The 20,628-nt window shown below is 38.5% G+C and overlaps 1 protein-coding gene across 3 annotated transcripts in view; it reads left to right on the top strand.

The window, feature by feature from the left end:
• SEMA5A (semaphorin 5A) overlaps window positions 1-20,628 on the top strand; it is a 327,493-nt gene that overhangs the window by 284,294 nt on the left and 22,571 nt on the right. For all 3 annotated transcript variants that reach the window (XM_029958921.1, XM_018070097.3, XM_008922830.4), the window contains 2 exons: window positions 2,998-3,223; window positions 15,958-16,176. In XM_029958921.1, the coding sequence (XP_029814781.1) occupies window positions 2,998-3,223; window positions 15,958-16,176 (445 nt within the window). The remainder of the gene's footprint in view (window positions 1-2,997; window positions 3,224-15,957; window positions 16,177-20,628) is intronic.

The raw sequence follows: 20,628 nt of genomic DNA, 5'->3' as shown, positions 1-20,628 counted from the left end.
GACTATATTGAAACAAACACTGTAGTAGCTATTATACAGATTGAATTTTTCCTGCTTATATACTACTAGAAAAGAGTTTGCGTTTCAAAATGTTTGAAAGCGATACAGCAGATCTCCTTTTCCAGTTCATTTGCATTTGCAACAGGAATACTTTGATTCAGAAAACTGAAATATATGGCAAATGTTAAATGGATTAAAAGCTGTTTCATTGACAAGTTGAAAAATGTGATGTCAATGGACATATAAATTACTAGGATGTGTCTAGCAGAGCCTGCCTGGAATCAGTTCTTGGGTCAATAGCACTTAACATTTTTATCAACAGTCTAGACAGTGATATAAGACATTTTCAGTAAGGCTTGAGCATGACAGAGATTATTGAGGTAGTGTATAACATGCTAGAAAATTGCAGAAGCTAATAAAATGTATTTCAATATTGCCAAATATCCGCCTCTTATGTGGGATAGGAAACTCTATGTAGTTGTAAAGCTGTGATTTAGAGAAGGACAGGTTATCAGAGATAATTGAGTCTACTTATGCTCTTTGTGCAATGTTGTGGAAGGAAAAAGCACTAATGTAATAATGTACATATTAAAGTCAGACTGTCAAGTAGAATGGGGTCATGTTTGCCTTTGCATGCTGTATTGATAAGACTGCTTCTAGAGTGCCAACTCAAATTTTGGTGTCCAGTCTTAAGTAAAATAAGGAAATAGGACAGAAGGAAGACATTGGGGTGCACAGGACCTGGAGATGAGGTTTTAAAACCTGCACAGCTTTAAGAATTTCAACTTATTTTATCATTATGTATGAGTACTTGGTCATGAAAAACTTTTTTGTAGGTAGGGGACAAGAAACACTTTCAGTATCATTAATAAAAGCACAGAAAAATTCAGTGACTGGAAAATTAAATTAAGTGGAAAATGCAGCTTTGAATTAACTTGCAATTTGTTGCCTTTGAGGATTACTAAATAGTGGAACAGCTGATGCAGGGAGGTGATAGACTCAGTGCTAGATGTCTTTAAAAAAAAAAAGGAGGGAAAGGCAGAGTGTTCTTGCTAAAAGATGCACTGTAATCCAGTCACTGGAGGGGACTGCATGTGTGAGTAGGCAGTTCAGGTAACAAGCAGGGTAGTTCTGACTGCGGCTGACATCTGTTAATTTTGTGATTTCTTTTTTTACAATTCATGTGCTGCAAGAACAGTCATACACGTTCTGTCCTCAGTCTAAAACATACCTGATTTAAATAGTTGCCTGGAAGAGTCATGAAGAAAATTACTTCCCCTGCTGTACACAGGACAAGGTAGTTTGGTGGTTCTTTGCTGTCTTCTGACCCAGAAAACAGTCAAGACTGAAACTCAGATTCCAGAAAGGTTGATCCAGTCCTCTGCTCTAAAGAGATCCTCTTTCCTAAATGGTGCCTGAGTATGATTCCTGTGGTCACCATAGCAGTAATCACCAGGTTTTAGGTGGGAAGGAACTTTGCACAGCCTTGAGGAGCAAACAGGAGTAGTCAAGCTGAAGCCTTTGGGCTAAAAGCTCTCTCTGAAATTCCACAAAACTGTAAAAGCAGGAAGTTTGTCACAAGTCCATCTGGCCTCTGAACGTGAAAATCTTGAACATAACACTGGGTTCTCTGGTGCATTGCTCTATAAGTGAAGCAGAGGTTCCTGGGGAATTTTTTTTCCAGTTCTAACAGATGGAAAAATTAGAAGGGCTTTCAGACAAAGAAATTTCTTTTAGATCTGAAATAGCAACACAGCACAAAATGTGGATTGAAAGCAATTGCTCTCAAACTCATTGTGTATATTAATAAGTTAGACTATCTGAGAGAAGAGGTAGTGGACTGAGGAAAGTATGAGATAAAAAAGCTATTATCACCATGGGAAAGAGAGGAGCAGGTAATCTATTGCTTGTTGGAACATGGTAGCATCAGCTGGGGTAGGAGTTATGGAAGAAGGAGGTTGTACTATGTGATAAAACCATTATTTCTATTGCTTCCTTATTTTTTTTTTAGAATTTAATGGAATTACAAACTTTAATGGGCTCCTCTTCAGAAGGTTATTCCTGCTAAGTTTCTCGCTAAGAGGTCAGAGGTAGCAAGAGAATTTAAAAATTGTTCCACTGGTGCCTGTTTCTTTTTGTCTTTAATTATTTGTCAGTGGGAATTTATTTTGATATTTAATGGTTGTTTAATTTCATCCATATAGTTTACAAAACATTTGCATCAGATGAATTGTATTTTGCTCTGGAAAATGAATAGACAGGACCTACAGATCTTGATGATACTCATAAGAAAACAGGTATTGTGAGGTCTGACAATACTGATAAGTCTGCATTTTTGAGAATAATGGCAATTCTACATTTGTTTCTCAGATGCAATCTGTTCCTTTTAGTGCATTCAGTCCACAGGGAATTTGCTTCTGAAGATAGATTTAGCAATGCTGGAGCTATGAGTAACGTGCACCTCAGGGAGCCAAAATCTGTAGTAGAAAACATTTTTTGTCTGTTGTCCCCTTTGTAATACATAAGCAATACACAAAATGGACAGTGATTTGGTTATTCATATGCCAGTAGATTTTTCCAAGGAATTATTTTTTGCTGGTTTGTGTCAAGTACTTGCAGTTTATCAGAATGCTTCCTAATTAAAAGCTTTAGCATATTTAGCTAAACCTTATTTGGGGCTATAAATTTATGAAGGATGTGCTTTATCATGGTACTTATAGTGTTTGTTTTACTGATTTTATGGATATAATAGATCTAATTTGTAGTGGCATATTATTGCTCTTAGCAGTGTGATACTCTGCTTGCATAGAAGCAGAAAAAACACTTTCAGTTTGAAATTGGAATTAAGTTTATTGATGATCACTGCCTTTGAAAATGCTGGAAAAAGTATCAGAGGCTTTTTTTAATTGGTTATCTTTTTGTCTGTTTTGAGGGTTTCTGGGATGTTTTTAAAGTCATATTTGCTGATTGTATTCATTATGACTATTTTTCTTTCAGGAATATCAGCCTTGTAACACCAACACCTGCCCAGAGTTAAAAAAGACAACTCCCTGGACACCTTGGACCCCAGTCAATATTTCAGACAATGGTGGTCACTACGAACAACGTTTCCGATACACCTGCAAAGCGCGCTTGCCTGACCCAAATTTACTGGAGGTGGGAAGGCAACGGATTGAAATGCGCTACTGTTCCAGTGATGGCACCAGTGGATGCTCGACAGATGGTAAGCAAAGCTAAAGTGGTTGCATGATGCCTCCTGCTAATGAGATGTCTGCAGTTTCATTTTCAGTACACAGTGGAAGGTTTTGCTTGCTGGTGTTTTGTGTAGCAGAACTGATAATGAAAAGGAGGACATAGTGATCGCAACAGGGAACCTAGCCTGTATTTCTTCTGGATGTAGCATCATCATTCAGACTAAGCAAGTGTCTTTTACCATCAGTTATGAGATTTGCCAAGTTATTTTGATTTTCTTTTCAATAATCTGGTTCTTGGAAGAATCTCCTTATACTCTCTTGAGCTTTTCCTGTGGGAGAATTTGTGCAACATTACCATATTTGCTGAATATCTAGCTAGAATATGGAGTATTGATGCTGAGAAGAACTTTTGCTCAGTAATGTGAAAGTAACGACTGATTCATACAGGTGTTTAAATAAATAAGGAGTTTATGAACTGGATAATTTGTATTATAGAAGTTTATGTTGTTCTTTTGCTAGTAATTTAAAATTTTGTTTATTTCTGAGACAGAAAACTGAACTTCTTCCAAATCTTTTTAACTTTAGATCACTTTAAATTGGAATTATTTTGTTTCAGAATTTTCTTCTTTCCCTATCAGTAATACATGGCTTTGAATAAATTTATATATATATATTATATATATATATATATATATATAAACCAGGAAACCTTCTGACAGTTCTTCTAATTTTATTAATGCTTTTCATGAATTATCCAGTTTTAATTATATATCAGTGTATCTTTTTATGTATTATATTTTAGTCATATAATCTAAAGAAATACTGATTTTTTATTATTATATTTTAGTATTTATAGACCTTATACAGGCTTTTGTATCTTCTCAAGACCCAAGTTAGCTGAAAAAAAACCCAGTGTATAGCTGAAGATATTTGGCTTATCTAAGATGAAAAAAGAGAGAACAGTTTCTGAGTCCTTGGGTTTCTCAATATTTTTCAGACAGCCCAACTATTGTGAAAGTGATTATTAAACTCCTGCCTGTATTAGGTTTACATGTCAAGGTTTTGGTAGCAGGGGAGGATGCAGGGTTGGCTTCTGTGATAAGATGCTAGAAACTTCCATCCTGCTCCCTTGACCTTCATCCTGTATAAAACCTATAAAACCTTTGTTGTATCACTTGACATCTGTGCCTCTCTGGAGAGAGCAGGATGATAATAATTTTTTAAAGATATATATTGAACTGCATGAAATAATAAAACAAAATCCGTGGTGCTCCAGATAAGGCTTAGTTTTGTGTTCTGTGTCATTCACAATTCAGTTAATCTACAGTGTCAAATGTAGATTCTTTTAGCTGTGGATAGCAAGGCAGATTTTGGCATGGAGCAACTCTTGGCACAAGTGTTTCTTCTATTCTCCTGTTTTCATTCAAACTAAATTTCAAACTAGTATTTAGCAAATATTTTGCTCTGCTATGATTGGTGTATATGAAAGGTGTACTTCCCTTGTCCTTATGAGATTTTCAGGTGGCAGTGCTTCTTTTCACTATCTTCCAGTGCTTTGACATTGATGAAACCTTTTTAAAATTTCATGAGATTAAAAGAGAAAGAGAATATTTTTCCCGCCAGATAACACAGACTTAGGACAGTTATCACAACAACTAGAAGCAGATCTGCAAGAGAATCTAGGTATTTTCTTGTCTGACAGCTGAGATGTCAGACTTAAGAAAGGAATATACAAAAGCCAATGCAAGGCAGAGAGAGCACATTAGTAGGGTAAACCAATGAAAGAGCCAGTTTGTTCTAGATCACATTGCTGCAAGAAAATTAAACATGGTACAGAGACACCTCTCTCAGCCCTTAAGTCATGATCATAAGTCCTCTCCTAGAGTTTGATGTATGAACTGACTCCTACAGAATATAGTCAGAGGTAACAGACTCTATATTTTGTTAAACAGAGCTTTTGGGCAGCGTGGTGGGGTGGGAGGTGGTTCAGGTGCATTCTTTGCCTGATTAGCTTGAAGATTTTTTTTTACTTCTGAACATAATACTCCTGAATTTCCTGGTGGCGTACTTTTTTGTTGCATCTTGCTGAAACTGCAGCTTTGATTCATTTGGAAATAATTCATCACTAGAGCAATGTATGTGGGTGGCCCCAGCCACATCGCACAGTAATAGAAATGTTCATCTGGGCGATGAATTTTTGCTGACTAATCCCAAAACTACTGAATATTTAAATACTTTATATTGAGTACTTGACAGGGCAGAAACTACTATACATCTGTCTGTTCTTCCCAATGAGTGCCCTTATAATTTTGTCATTAATTTGTGCTCATTCTTCAATTCTTTTTGGCCAGTGAGTCTTAAATTATTCTGTAATGAAAGATCAAGCCCAATCAGTGTTCCGAGTGGCTGCATTGACCAATATACTTCTGGTGAAAATACCCACATTTTATTTTGAGGCTATTTGTTTAGTCATTTTCTGATTATGGATGTCAGAGCCGTATGGAGTGGAACATTTGGTGGGGGAGGGTGAGGGGGAGCACCATTTTGATTTGCTGATCAGATGAAACTTACTGACTGCCTACAAAGTGCAGGATTCAAGAGCACTTCCCTGCTCCCAGGTTTAGATTTGGGCCAACACAGCATCACTCTACTGATCCTTGATTTCTTTTGAAGAAAAGACATGAATAAGAGTCATGTAGAGCAGATGTAGCTCTTGGAACAGAAGAAACCCACGGGAATAGGAGACCATGAATTGTGGCAGACACCTTCATAATTTCTGCCTAGATAGAAAGAAAACATCATGACTTACTTCTACCTGACCAGAGCCTGGATACTGTGAAACATTCTTTTCATTATCTTCATATTGAATTGCAGCAATTTTCTGGCTTTTATAGAAAGATTAATTCTGGTACAGCATGCTTGGCATACCTCATTACCAAAGATGTGTTCTGATCAAAAGATCAGTGCTCTGTTCCTTGCAGATAGGAGCCATTTGTTAAAAATTTTTTCATTGCCTACGGTCTCCCACCGTGCAACTATAGTCATGCCGTGTTAAGCAGAATCATGTTTCACTGTCAGATGCTAGCAAAGCAAACTTTCTTTGCAGTCTGAGCTTAGAGCTAGAACTTCTTCCCAGAAACCCTCTAAATTCCTCCTGAGTGTGGTAAGATTTCTGTATCAATCAAGCAAACAGTAGAATTTGCACACATGCTTTTCTAATTTGAAGTTTGATTAAGAGGAAGGAATAATACATCTTGTTCTTTGCCTCTGGGTTTTCATATAGTGCTCAGATAGGAAAGAGACTGCTATTTCAAATAAACTGAGTGAGATTGTACATTGTTGCACATCTTAATGCAATTTCTGTACAGTCCAGCATTAAAAGTCTAGAAATTGCATTACCATAGGCTTTAATGTGTGTTTATGAAGCGTATTAAATATCTACATTAAAAATACTGATTCTCTGTAAGATTATCTGATACATAAACACTGTCAATTTTATTGAAAACATATTTTTTTAAATCCAGGGGTAAAAATTTCACAAGGTATAAGGTTGACTGATTTTTTCCTGGTTGAATTTATCTTACCAAAATCTAGACTCCATTGTAGTCTGCAGAGCCAGCAATAGCACTTTGAGGAATGAGGGATCCATTGAAGATAAGCTCTTGTACAATGGGCACAAATTACCCTCTGGGAGTACCACTTTCTTTCCAAGGTGTAAGCAAACAGCAATGATGAGTTTAGACAAGACACTTGAATTTGACATGGCCAGAGTTAGACCAGATTAGCTCCCAAAATAGCTTCAGAAAGCAATTAAACAAAGACAATACTTCTAATTTTGGTTTGAAAGAGTCTTTTGTTTGCTTTTTTCTTTCTTTTTTTTTTCCTTCTTTTTTTTCTTTCTTTTTTTCTTTTTTTTTTCTTTTTTGGAGTGGCTGGGGAGTTGGGGGGAGGTGATAGGAAGGGAGAATAAATTCTGAAGAAAAGTTGCAAATTCCTTAAAGGAAAAGGAGAAAAAGTCACCTGGAAATCTGAGCTTAGATTCCCAGTTGTCACTACTTTCTCTATGCCAAACTTAAAACACTAGTTATTTTTGAAGGCAGGATGTAATTTTGTCTGAATTACTGTTTTAGTGGCTATGATCTCTTGTGAAAAGATTTATTAAATCCTAGTGTTAACCACAGGAAATCCATAGTGCATTCAGAATTTAGTACAGAATAAAACATGTGCTGATAATCCAGCATGTCCTCTAGTCAGGGGGAGTATATGTTATCTCTTATACTGTCTTATTGAAGTTAAACTGTGGTATTCTGAGTAAGAACAAAATGAATTATGGAATTTAGAACTGAATTTGATGACAAATTCAGGTTTGATTGACAAACAACAATTCCTTAATGGAATTTTGGAATTATATATTTAAATACAGAAAACCTAGGTACAAGAAATAAAGTTCTTGTGCTAACATAACATCCTCCCTCTGCACACTGTTTTTTTTTAAAATATGCTATCTTTGCGTTGCATTATTGTTGGCCATTACATTTTACCATTTAAATTTTACTAGGTGTTGAAAGTTTATAAAGTTTCTATAAGTTATAGGTATTTAGACCTGAAGGTAATAAAGTTTTATGCTTCAATAACATTGTCAAATACCTTGCAGGCTGCCTTCAGAAAGTGACAATATTGAAACGATCTTTGCGTATCCTTGTTACTTCCTGCACTTTAAACAGTGTTTCATGCTGTCATTTAGAAATTATTCAGGATACTTGAATTTTGGCTTCAGGTCATTTTTTCCCAAAGTCATGAACCTAGACTGCTTGGATAATTGAATTTTCTTTGTTAGGTCAGAACAGGAGGACGTAAGTCATAAATCAGTCAAGTAATATAATTTATCAGGTGTCACAGCTACTTCTCTCTTATTTAGAGCTGTATTACTTAGCTACAGGCTAGACTAGGGAATTATTATAAAACTATACACTTTATTAAAGCCTTACTTTAAGGCAAATTAATTGAACTTGACTGGGAGTGTTGCAGTTTTCAAGCAGAATCAGGTCAATCAAAGTCTCATTAAAGGCTTTTGCAAAGGCAGATTTTTTCTCTTGTGCTAGTCAGGGCAAGTGACTTTCATGTTAATATGTCTCCAAACAGGATTCGTTTCTTGTGGCTTTATAAAACTATTTCAATTCAACTAAAAAGTTTTAAAAATTTACTTAGAAATTATCAAATCATCTGTGTTTGGGTAAGAATTATGTAATTTATTTGGGCAATTATTTTCTGTTATATGTGCATTATTGAACAAGTCAGTCATCAGCAATGCAGTGCTAATTTCTCTTTAATTTTACCCATATTGAAAAAAGCATAAACACTTGAAATGAGAGAAAAGTCTTCTGTTCAGATGTCAGTTCATATCTTCTGTCTTCCTTGATCTTAAAAGTCCACAAAATCACTGTGATTGCTTCTACTGAAGTTTTTGCAGTACTTGTTGTTACTTACAGAAATTTTCACTATAAGGAAGAGCACAGACCTGTTTAAAAGTGTACTGGGATTAAGTAGTTAAATCCCTTTTCTAGCCTCAGTGTGTGGCAGTTTATTACTGGAGTATGACTTCTGAACAACTGAAAATAAGACTTGGTAAGCTGCAAGCAGAATTCACACATTCTAGTTGTTCACAGTGCTCTAAGTCAGTCATAGGCTTTTTGAGAACAATTTAGTTTAAAACATTTGAACTATGAACCTGTCATAAAGGTCAGATCTGGATTTGATTTACAGCTGTTCTGTCTGCCTTGGGAAAGCTATTCATTAGTTTGCTGATGAGTCTATGACTGATCATAGTTTTTGCAAATTAGGTAACTATTTCTGTAGATGGGCTTTAAATAAGGGGGACTAAGGTGTTGTTTGGCAACTAGACTTTTGCTTTAACCAAGCTGAGGGCATTAGTCCTTGCATCCTGTTTTAGCCACATATTTTTATCTTCAGGACAGTAACTGAGAAAAACAGAAGGCTTAATATTGATTTCTGTTGAGTGGCACAATCTGGTTTCTGTTCCTGGAGGCAGATGTGGAGCAATCTGAAAGCATCCCAATTTGCAAACAGAAGTGGCAAGCAAGAAAACCACAGTTTATTGAGAAAATTTGAAGTTTTCAGTTTTGTGCCACTTGCTCTGGAAGATTACAATGCTTTTCTATTTATACATTCTTCTATTGAATTTGATGAAAACTGTGATATGGATAGGACTTGGTTCTGTATAGCCACTTACTTTCTGAAAAAATTTTGCTTTTGGTTAATTTTGCATTGCTCCTCTGCTCTCTGTCAACTCTACCACCTCAGTTAATAAACAGGGCTTCTTAGCTGAAGGACTTGGGAGCCCAGAACTGGACCCAGCACTCCAGATGGGGTCTTTACCAGTGCTGGTGAGGGGCAGGATCACCTTCCTTGACCTACTGGCAAGATTGTTCCCAATGTAACCCAAGTGCCTTCTTTTCCACAAGGGCACATTGCTGGTTCACAGTCAGCTTACTGTTGTCTTCCAGGACCCCAAGATCCTTCTCTGAAGACCTACTTTCTAGGCAGTTGGCCTCAAAATGGGGTTGTATGGGGTTGTTCCTCCCTAATTGAATGCCATGACATTACTCTCTGCCTAGTCAAAGTGTATAAGACCCCAGGTCCTGAGCCACGAGCTCACCCAGGTGTTTTATTTTTAAAAACATATAAGGGTCCAAAATTTCACCCCCTAAATATTTTGAGAGCCTTTGGTTCTTTAATACCTTGAGGTAGAGTAAAGAGAGAACAATGCACATATTTTTTCAGGTTTTCCTAATTTTACTGATAATTTTAGAATATGGGAGAAAATAAATATCTTGACAAAAGTTTAAGAGGGGTAACATACAGCCAAAACAAAGCATTCCACAAAGCACTGACTTAGCACATGCTAACCCATAAAATCCAGCTCAGTCTAACCCACCAGTTTTAAGTTACCCTAAGTATTAAGAAAGCAGTAAAGAAAGAGATTAGCAGTAAAGAAAGAGATTAAGAGAAGAAAAAAGAGTAGCACACACTAACTCACACAATTTAGAAAGAAAATGAGATTAAGATAAGATCATAGCTACTGCCAGAGAGTCCTGTGGAAGTCCAGCTTTACATGGTGGAGGTAGTTCTCAGGAGAGAGGGCATGGAGGCGCATGTTGCTGATTTTATGTGCTCTGGCCCCTGTGGCCACACCTCCCTCACTGACTGCTCTGTGGCTCTGGACCAGAGTGAGGGGTGGTATAGCCTATCAGAGACTGGGTTAGGGGTTCCAAGATTCCTGGTGTGGAGGTGCTCCATTTTCTGCCCTTTTGACTGACAGCTGCTCCAGGGCTGCTCCATGAGGCTGCAGAGACTCACCATGTGGGCTCTCTGAGTCCTTCCGCATCACCCACGCACACTTGAGTTGGTTCTGACCCAATAATATAATCCAGTACCTCACAAAATACAACATGATCCTCAGGTTTATCAGACACACTTGCAGTTTTGTATCATCAGCAAACTTGTGCATCTCTGACGAGATAGACACGTCCGGTTACAAAAGGCACAGCAGAAAGACTCCTTAGGTGGTATAATCTGCAAGACACGATTCTTTCTGCGTTGTCTTTTCTCCTCAAGAGTGATCCTGCGTGCTTTTTCAAAAGCATCAGCAGCGTTATAGATGGTGTGTCTCCAGGCCTCCCGATTTGAGGCCAGAGTAGACCAGTTATGTTGATCAATATGGCCAAGGCTGAGATGTTGTTTCAGGGAGTCCTTGTATCTTTTCTTCGGGGCTCCTCTCTTGCGGCAGCCAGTGGCAAGTTCACCATAGAGCAAGATCTTAGGGAGGCGGTGGTCCTTCATCCTGGAGACGTGTCCTGCCCAACGCAGCTGTGTTCTCAGTAACATGGCCTCAATACTTGTGACTGCTGCTTGCTCTAGAACAGATGTATTAGTCACTACTTGTTCTAGAACAGATTATTGGTCACATAATCTGACCAGTGGATGTTTAGGATTGTTTGGAGACAGCATTGATGGAAGCATTCTAGGAGTCGCAGGGAACAGATTATTGGTCACATAATCTGACCAGTGGATGTTTAGGATTGTTTGGAGACAGCATTGATGGAAGCATTCTAGGAGTCGCAGGTGGTGGCAGTAGATGACCCATGATTCGGATCCATATAAAAGAGTAGACAGCACAATGGCTCTGTAAACACTGATCTTTGTACTTTTCAGGGCCTCATAGAATTCTCTGTGATCACCTGTGTCTGCACATAATTGAGTTTTTTCAGCTAGACTGATCCACCACTTGTTCTGGATGTCACAAAGTTTCTGTTGGAGTTTGCTGCTGTTTTTCTTACGTGACAGGATGGCAGTGCAAGGTGTGCTTGGTGAGCAGTTCTCTTCTTCCTCAACAGTTCGTGGATCTCTTGGTTGTTTTCATCAAACCAGTCCTTGTTCTTCTTGAGGGAGAACCCTAGGGATTCTACAGAGGACTTCAGGATGCTGTTTTTTATATGGTGCCAGAGTGTTTCAGGGGGAGCATCTATAGAATTTATGGAATGGTTTTCGAGCCTAGTTTGAAGATTCTGTCTCTCACTGAGGCTGATTGGAGATTGTTAACTTGGAGTATCCTCCTTAGGATACTGCCCCTTTTAGGCTTGAACTTAAGGTTGAAGTTAAGTTTACAGTGCACAAGTCGGTGGTCTGTTTGGCATTCTGCACTAGGCATCACGCGGGTATGGTGGACATCGCGGACATCTCTCTGTCGCACCAAGACATAATCGATGAGGTGCCAATGCTTAGATCTGGGATACAACCAGGTTGTCTACAAACTATTTTTCTGCTGAAAGATAGTATTAGTGATGGTGAGCTGTTGCTCCGCACAGAATTCTAGCAGAAGTTGACCATTATCATTGCAGTTTCCAACACCATGCTTGCCTAATAGTCCTTTCCAGGCTTCAAAGTTCTTTCCTACTCTGGAGTTGAAATCACCAAGGATAACGATCTTATCATCTGCAGGCACCTTTTGGGTAAGGCGGCGCAGGTCAGTGTAGAATTTATCTTTTTCGGCAGGGTCAGCTTGGAGAGTTGGGGCATATATGCTAAAGAGGACAACGTGTTGCTTGTTGTGGAGTGGAAGGCGTAAGGAGATAATGCGGTCAGAGTGACCTGTCAGCAGATTTTCGAGTTTAGGAACAGTAGAGTTTTAATCATGAAGCCAACTCCTGAGAGATGCCTTTCGGTTTTGGGTTTACCTGACCAAAAGAGTGTGTAACCGGCACCATGTTCTCTAAGGCTGCCTTCCTCGTGGAGACGAACTTCACTGAGAGCAGCTATGTCGATATTGAGACGTGACAGTTCGCGATTAGGGCAGAGCAACGCTCAGGACATCCACTATCTGCAGAATCAAGCATGGTTCTGATGTTCCAACATGCTAGAGTCAATTTGGGTACACCTTTGGAGGCAGGTGTATGCCTTTGTCTTTTGATCTTTGTGTGACCGCATTAGTAGAAGATGCCCGTTGGCCACGGTTAACCGTCTGGGTGAAAGGGGAGATGAGCTTTTTTTAGGCCACCTTTTCTAGGCCCTTCCCTGAGTGGAGCAAGCAGTGCTGTCCTTGAAAAGGCTGCTTGGTCATTCAGGGTGCTGCCCAAAGAGACTGTCATCTCCGGTCAGTCTCTGATGACCAATATCCTGAACCGCCTGCATGCGGGGTTGGGTCTGCAGCTTCCAGTGCACCTTTCACCTGCTGTTTTGACCCTTGCCCATCACTACAGGGCTCTGCAAATGTGGGTAAGGCCTTCGAGCCTGCGCAATGGATTTTTTAGGTGAGACGCAGTATGCGTGGAACTGGACCAACCCTTTAATCCTGAGGTTCATCTGCCAGGGCTGAGTGAGCTTGGACGCTGAAAGCGAGATCCTTAGGAGTAGGTTTGTTTAGAGTGTCCTTCTCTTAGATGGATGGCCTTATAGGGCTAAGCAAGCTCCATCTGCCCGAGTTTGAGATTAGAGTTGTCCTTCTCCTAGGATGACTGCCAGAAGGCCAGCAGGCTCATCCTGTCCATGGACATGGTTTTATCTACCCCTTCAGTTTGGACCTGTCTGGCATGGGAGACCCTACTGAAGGCATGTACCATCGCCAGCATAGCTCACAATCGAAAACCCTTACTAGAGTTGAGATAAGTAACATCCACTGTTCTCCCTCGTCCATGAACCTAGTCACTTCATTGTTGAAAGCTATAATGTTGACCAAGGAACATATAGAACAGTATTTCCAGAACGTAAACTGATCTTGGTATTTTACATGCCACTAATGGCATAATGTTAATTTTTTACTGTGTAGTTTCTGTCTGAAGGGAAAATTCTGAAAGCCCCTCTATGAATGCTGAATGAATTACTGTAAAACTGTGAAAACTCTGCTCCTTATAATAAAATTTTTAATGCTTTGGAAAGAAGAAAACACAGGGGAACACTTGCTGCAGACCAAACTCCACAGCAAAAAGATTCTTTAGAATCCTTTTCTGTTTCAGAGCTAAAGTACCTTAGAGTTTTCCCTTAGAAGATTCCCCTTCCAGTCTACAATTTGAATAGGAAGAAATCAAATACCATAATGTCATATAAGGTCACAATTTTCCTTAGAACTTAGAAATCTACACATGTCCTGCAAAAATATCTTGAGAATATCCTAGAATTGTTATGAAGTGATACACCCTGCAGTGATTTATGAAGAAAATGACTGGAGGGCTGGCCTGATTAATACTTGTTCCATTGTTTGCATTGCTTTTAATTTAATAACTAAAAAAAGCCCTTAATTTGAAATTCTGGTATAAAAAATAGTATTATTTTGGTCTCACAGCTCACTGCGTACATAAGTTAAGCATTTCCATGACCAAAGTGATAAAAAACTGCATAAAAAAGGGTCTTACAGAGTAAGAAATTGGACCTGTATTCGTAATTCATATAGTGATTCTCTGTCTTGCTCCCTTTTTTATTTTTGTATGTATGTCATGCTTTTTAAAATGCTGCTTTTAATATCTGTGTAATAGAATCTGGCTCAGCAGGAGAGAAATAGTTACCCTCTATAATTCCTGAAAGGTTTTATCCATTTTTAGTAATTTTTATATTGCCGTTCTGATGTCTTCTTATTAATTTCAACAGTTTCCTATTACAAGTATTTCTATGTCAGTGCATCATCATTCCAATACTGCCAGTTATCAAGTGTTGAATAAAAATATGCAAACCCTCACTTACTTTGGGATTGTTGTGGGTGTACTTCTCAGAGAAGAACTTAAGCAGTGATAGTAATGCCATAACCACATGTAGAGATAGGGTGCAGTTGTTTCAGTACTGTACACTGCAAATGAGAGGCTCTTCCATCCTGGTTATGCTGAATGCTGGTCCTGTTCTGTCCAGGACAGACTCTTCATAGTATTTTTTGTTTCTGTTTTCATCTCATCAGTAAGTACATCTTCTGTTTCTTTGTCTCCATTTGGTACTCCCACAGTGCCTATGCCCGTGCGTAGGGCACAAAACAATTTCTTAAGAACAGACATTTTTGCTGCAGTTAGAGCTGCCAACAGTCCCCTGCATTTCTCCACTGATGATGATACCGTTCACCTCTACTTATATCAGCAACACCGAAGCTCTAGCATAGAGAGGCAGACACATCCTCTGTTGTTTTAAGTACTGGTCACAGGACCTTCTCTCATCACAACTACTTAAATAAGTGCTTGTAATAAAAGCAGCAGTTACTGGTCCATCAATCATAGAGTGATGCTAGCACTGGGAAAGGTGAACTGCTTTGGCAATAGTAGGAAATCCCAGCAGTGTTGCTGGAGTTGCTTAGTAGTGATGCTTAGCAGTAATGCTACAGCTCAAGAGTGGTTTCACTGTTGTGATGAGTACAATTGAAGGAGTCTTTTTGCATGCAGGACCAAGCCCAAAAGTGGCAAAGATACTGCAAATGAACAACAGATTATTAGAAGTTGACCCAGGGCTATATCCAGGCATACTGGTTGTATGTTGTGAACAAGATCTGTGTGTTCCCTTTCACTGATAAATAGCAGACTTCATCCACTGCTGTGTAATCTAATGCCTTTTCTCTCTACTAAACTCACTTAAAAAATATGTTTTCCACTGCCTAGGTGGTTATTTTAACTATTCTTTGTTGTGTGTGTATGTCTCCAAAAGGCCTATTTCCATAGCTTAGAAGTGGCTTAGAACACTTCAACTCAGTGAACATAAACTGATTTTTAAAGTGACAAAACACAGCTCATCACAAAAGGGCAGTTTTACTAGACTTTCTGGAATTTTTAGTGGACATTATCTAAAGTCTGAATAGGATAAGTACAGTCCATTGCTGCCTAGGATACCTTCTTTCTCTAAAACAGAGGCAGTAATATCTATGTAATATATCTGGAGATTTTCTGATGATAATTCCTGTGCAAGAGAAAGGTAATTTTTATCATTATCATTCATGATTATCATGAATCAGCTAGTTCAGTCAACACAGACATAAAGTTTTAACTAAAGTGTTAGATCCAACTCTTTTCTCTAGTTCAGTGCAAGTGATTATGAAATTTCTATTATGGAAGAGTTTCTCGAGATGAAACTGGGGTTTGGATTGTGAGACTAAAGGTCAAGACCTTCCTGTTTGTATTACTTACTATTAGAAGCCTAGGAGTAAATTTGAAGTAGAAAAGGTTGTTTTGGGGTGAGATACTGTTTTAATTCAGTATTGCTTTTTCAATCCTTATTTTATTAGGATTGCCAGGTGATTTCTTGCGTTCTGGACGATACTCTGCTCATACCATCAATGGTGCCTGGTCACCCTGGTCTCCATGGTCTCAGTGCAGTCGTGACTGCAGTAGAGGTATACGGAATCGCAAACGGGTCTGCAGCAATCCTGAACCCAAGTATGGGGGACTTCCTTGCCTTGGCCCATCTCTAGAGTACCAGGAATGCAACATTTTGCCTTGTCCAGGTAAGATTCAAAGGAAATTAGAGAAGGGAAAATAAAATAGTCCAACTTCAAGGCTATATATTGCAGTAATTGTTTTGCTTTTTTCTTTTTTAGTTGGTGGGTTTCAGTTTTTGAGTCAATTACAGCTCAAATTTACCTCTATAATATATGTGGATTTAGGTAATATTCCCATGTGATGTCAATCAGTTTATCTTCTACAGTAGTAACAGCTATGTCTTTTTTCACTTGTGATACTGATTGTAAAAACATAATTTTAGTATATAAACTTATCAGAAAAAAAAAGACATAAGAAATCTGGCAAGACATGAGAAACTGGCCTAGTTTTTATTTGAACTCAAAATATCATTTTCATCATAGTGGTTGCTGGCACTAAATCTGTGCTAGCTCTTGAATTTGGAGCCTCCAGCAAATAAGACTTGGGACTGATCACCAAATTAAATGGTAATTCAAGTAGGCCATAAAGCTTGTTCTTGGAACCTTGAGTTTCTCCTTCATTGAAAGCTTTTTTAGGGTTCTATGAAAGGAATTACAAGTAGAATATGTGTTTACAAGAAACTGCTTTGGATTATAAATCATTGTTGTTTCTCAGACATTTGGCAAAAAAAAAGATCTTGCTTTCAGTGACCTCTCACACTTCATAAAACAGAAATCCAAACTGAAAGGCTTTTGAGCTTTGCAGAGGCTTTCTGGAAAAAGGAAGGGGAAGGATATAGGAAAACATATGAAGAAAAGAAGGTGCAATTGGATTAGGAGGAAAGAATTCAAGGTAAGAAAGAATAGTGAGGAAGAAGGAAAAATGACTGAGATACTCAGTTCTTTACAGTAGCAACAAATAAATTTAGAAATAAGCCTTCATACATCTTTAATTTCATTAATGATGTATAAGAGTACCGCATATTTTATTATCGGAGAACTGGTGCTTTTGTCATTTATTCAAGTTTGGATCTGAAGAATTACTATGGCAATATACCTATTACATGTGTATCACTATCATAAAACGTGTGTCTATTAATGTGTGTGTATGTGTCTGTATATATATATTTTGTCCAATCTTACTGCAGTGCTTTCCCTAAACTTTTTAAGCCCTTTAACAGTCACTGCCCATTCTCTGCATTAGAATCTAAGCAGTAGGCAGATCTGTACAGAAGGGCACAGTTCCCTCTCAGGAGTACACAGTTTCTTGAAAAACATGCTTCCATCTTGCATTAAACCTAAGCAATGTGTTTTGGCACATAGCCCACAAACCCAGTAGCTCTGTGAGTGTTCTGGCTGTTCACTGAAAGTGAACCTCTCTGCAGTTATACTGCTAACAGGAACAGTAGGATTGTTTGGCAAATTGAATGCCCTGAGGCATTTAAGCCTCCATCTCTCCTGCAGGTGGGGCAGATCCAAGGGGGATTTCTGCCGGGGATCCCTGCTTCAGTCTGGGGGAACTGAGCCCACTGAGCCATTGAAGTTCTGAAAGAGGCACATGGGCACGACAAGCCAGCACTTTCTGGTGAAATTTTCTTGCTGCATCCAAGGAGGAAAGTAACTTTAGTTGCTCATTGTGTAGCTCCTCTGTCAGTGTGAGCATCTGAGGAGGTCCAGGGCAAAGACTATATGCTTCTTTCTGTATAAACAATTCTGTTTCATGTGACTGCACTGTTGATCTGTGAAAAAATTTGAGTGTTGGCAGTAATGCATTAGGTCAAATGTTTTAGAGGACCATTGTACTAACATGTGCAAACCTCTTCAGGGATGTATACAGCAGGTAAAGGCAATTGGAATGTAGCATCTTCTCCTCAGTTCCTTCTTCCCTTGCAAAGGGAATCCCTCCACAAGACACAGGCTTCAGCTTCCTTTGAAGCATGTGAGTGGTGTAGTATTAGCTAACAATATTATCACAAATTTTAAGATATCTGATTGTATGACCATACTGTAGTAACAGCAGTATATGCATTAAATGGGTCCAGATTTGTTTTTTATCCTTTGCTATTAATTTTCAAATTAAGTGCTGTCTTCAATTTTGTTGGATTTTTTCAAAGTTAAAAGAAGTCAAAGGGTTTCCGAAGTGGTATTTTTATTGAGCTCTGCAGCTATTACACTGTCATATTTTTGAAGAAAATTGTTTTAACTGGTAAAACACAGTTATGCAGACATAATTTTGTTGTAGAGGCCCTAGTTGTTTATGGGTTAGCCAATACCTCAGACTAAAATACATGAAGTTGTAAGGCAGAATTTGAAACTGTGCTTTATGCAAAAATGATTTCCTCTTCTGCTGTTTCTGAATTTGAAAATATTTTTAAAGATCAGTAGACATAAAGTGTAGTGGGCCTTTCTGAAGCAAGTAGTGTCCTAATATATCTAATAACTTTTTTCAGAGACAAGTTTCATTTTTCTTTTTAGTGCAAAGCAAATTTGAATAAAGATGTACGGATTGAATGAAATATTTAGATGTATCATATCCTGCAACAAGGAATCACAAAGTTCCTCAGCTACAGAACTACTGTTTACCAATAATTAAGAAGAAATGGAGAGGGCTAAATCAGATCTCAGATAAATCTCAAGGGAAAACATTGCCAGCAGTAGATGTAATTAATTTTTTTTTTTAAGGCATGGGAGAGTAAAAAATGATTGCAGCATAGGGGTTATCCATAAATTAGACCTGATATAATTTTGTAGAAAGGAAATAAATTTTTATTAGAGAAGCATACCAATTAATTTGAATTGTCTTAATTTTTAATGAAAGTAGCAGAAAGTTAAATTGGTGGCTAAACGTGAACATCTATTAGGTTGACATTCATATGACATCATCAAGAAAGGGCAGACATAAACCATACATGAGTGAAGAGCCTCTGCTCCAGGCCCACATGTACAAACCTACCATATCCCACAGAAAGGACACAGAGGAGACCAGCCAGGAAGAGAAACCATGGTTGAATCAGTTTTCAGCCTTCTTGTTAATGAGAACAAGAAGGTTCTTGTCCTTTCAGTGCTAGGGACTGGATTTCATTTCCTGTGTGCTTATAATATTTAGGATAGCTCTATAAGTCATTCTTACTGTAGCTATCTGAGTGAGTTTCTAAAATGTCCCTGTTAGGCTTTTTTCACACAGCCCTTGCTGGTGTTAATGAGAAAGGCTGGTATCAGGGCAGATCTCACTGAGGTATTGACTCCTCCCACAGACTGAGTTGTAGATAAACATAGAGTAAATATGTCAGGCCCTTCTTTCCAGTGTGAGCATTGGGGAAAAAACCAGGGAGTCTGCATAGTTCATTCTTGTCCATGTAGATAAGTGTGGTGCACGCAGAAAGGTGAAGGAATGTAGGGAGATTTTGTTCTGACCTCGACCCTAAAGTATTTGCCACAGTACTGGAAATAAAATTGCAACAAAGAAGAATGTGATGCTTCATAAGATTTGCCTGAGCTCCCTCAGGGTAAGAACAGCTTCACCTGCTCCATGCTGGCACAGAACCACTTAGTTACAGTCCAGTCCAGTCATTTTACTTTTAGAAATATTCTAGTTAGTAGGAAGGGGTACAATGGCAGCCATAAGGAACCCTTCCTGCTTGTGCTGGCTCAGGTTCTGCTTTGCTCCCGCTTCCACTTATTGCAGGCAGGATCAACCCCTCGTCATGTAAACTGCTGAGAAAGAGGAGTGATAGAGAATATGAGCGGTGTTTAAGTCATGCTGAAAGTCAATAGGACTTTAATCTTCTCAATCAATTAATCTGGGCTCAGTGTCATCCTGGAAGACACCAAGTGCTCTGAAGGACTAACACAATGAAAAAGTCCACGGAGCAATCAGTGTACAAGGCTGTCTTGTCTGGTTAAATGTCTTGCACCATCATTTTAAATATACTTATTAATATATTAATAGCCAGCAATTTATGATTGAATGTGCTGAAGGATCTCAGAACTTAAAAAAATTGCTAAATTCATCTAGAACCTGCCTTTGGTGGGTACTGTTAAATCTTTTTTTAGCCTGCAAGAGAGAAACAGTGAAGTTTTTTACACAGTTGTAAATGGTCCACTGAAGTGCAGATTGCTAGCAGACACTAGGCAGATTGCTTTTCGTTCATAGTATTTGAAGGCTGAATATATAATAGTAAATTGAACAGTGCCAGAAAATTGCCAGAAATTGTACCCAGGCCCTGGAAGATGATTTGTCTGTATTGTTCAAGTTTTAGAATGATCCCTCATACAATTTTGCCTTCAACTAACTAGCACTCTCCCAAATAATCTGCAGAAATAGTTTGCAAGTCAGTACAGAGTAAAGGCATGGTCTCTGTACTCATTTTCCATGTGGCTAAACTACCTTGACGTACAAGGGAATTTGAACTATTGTCTTGCACTAGCAAGTTATGCTTTGGCACTATGTCTCGGCTCCTTATTTATGCCTCGGAGATGTAAGTAGCATTGAGCTGGCAAGAACTGAACAGCCTCAGTAATTATGGAAAGGATCTCTGA

The sequence above is a fragment of the Manacus vitellinus genome, unplaced genomic scaffold (assembly GCF_001715985.3).
Source record: "Manacus vitellinus isolate BGI_N305 unplaced genomic scaffold, ASM171598v3 scaffold_17_pilon, whole genome shotgun sequence".
Taxonomy (NCBI): Eukaryota; Metazoa; Chordata; class Aves; order Passeriformes; family Pipridae; genus Manacus; species Manacus vitellinus.
This window is presented reverse-complemented; position numbering and strand designations above follow the sequence as displayed.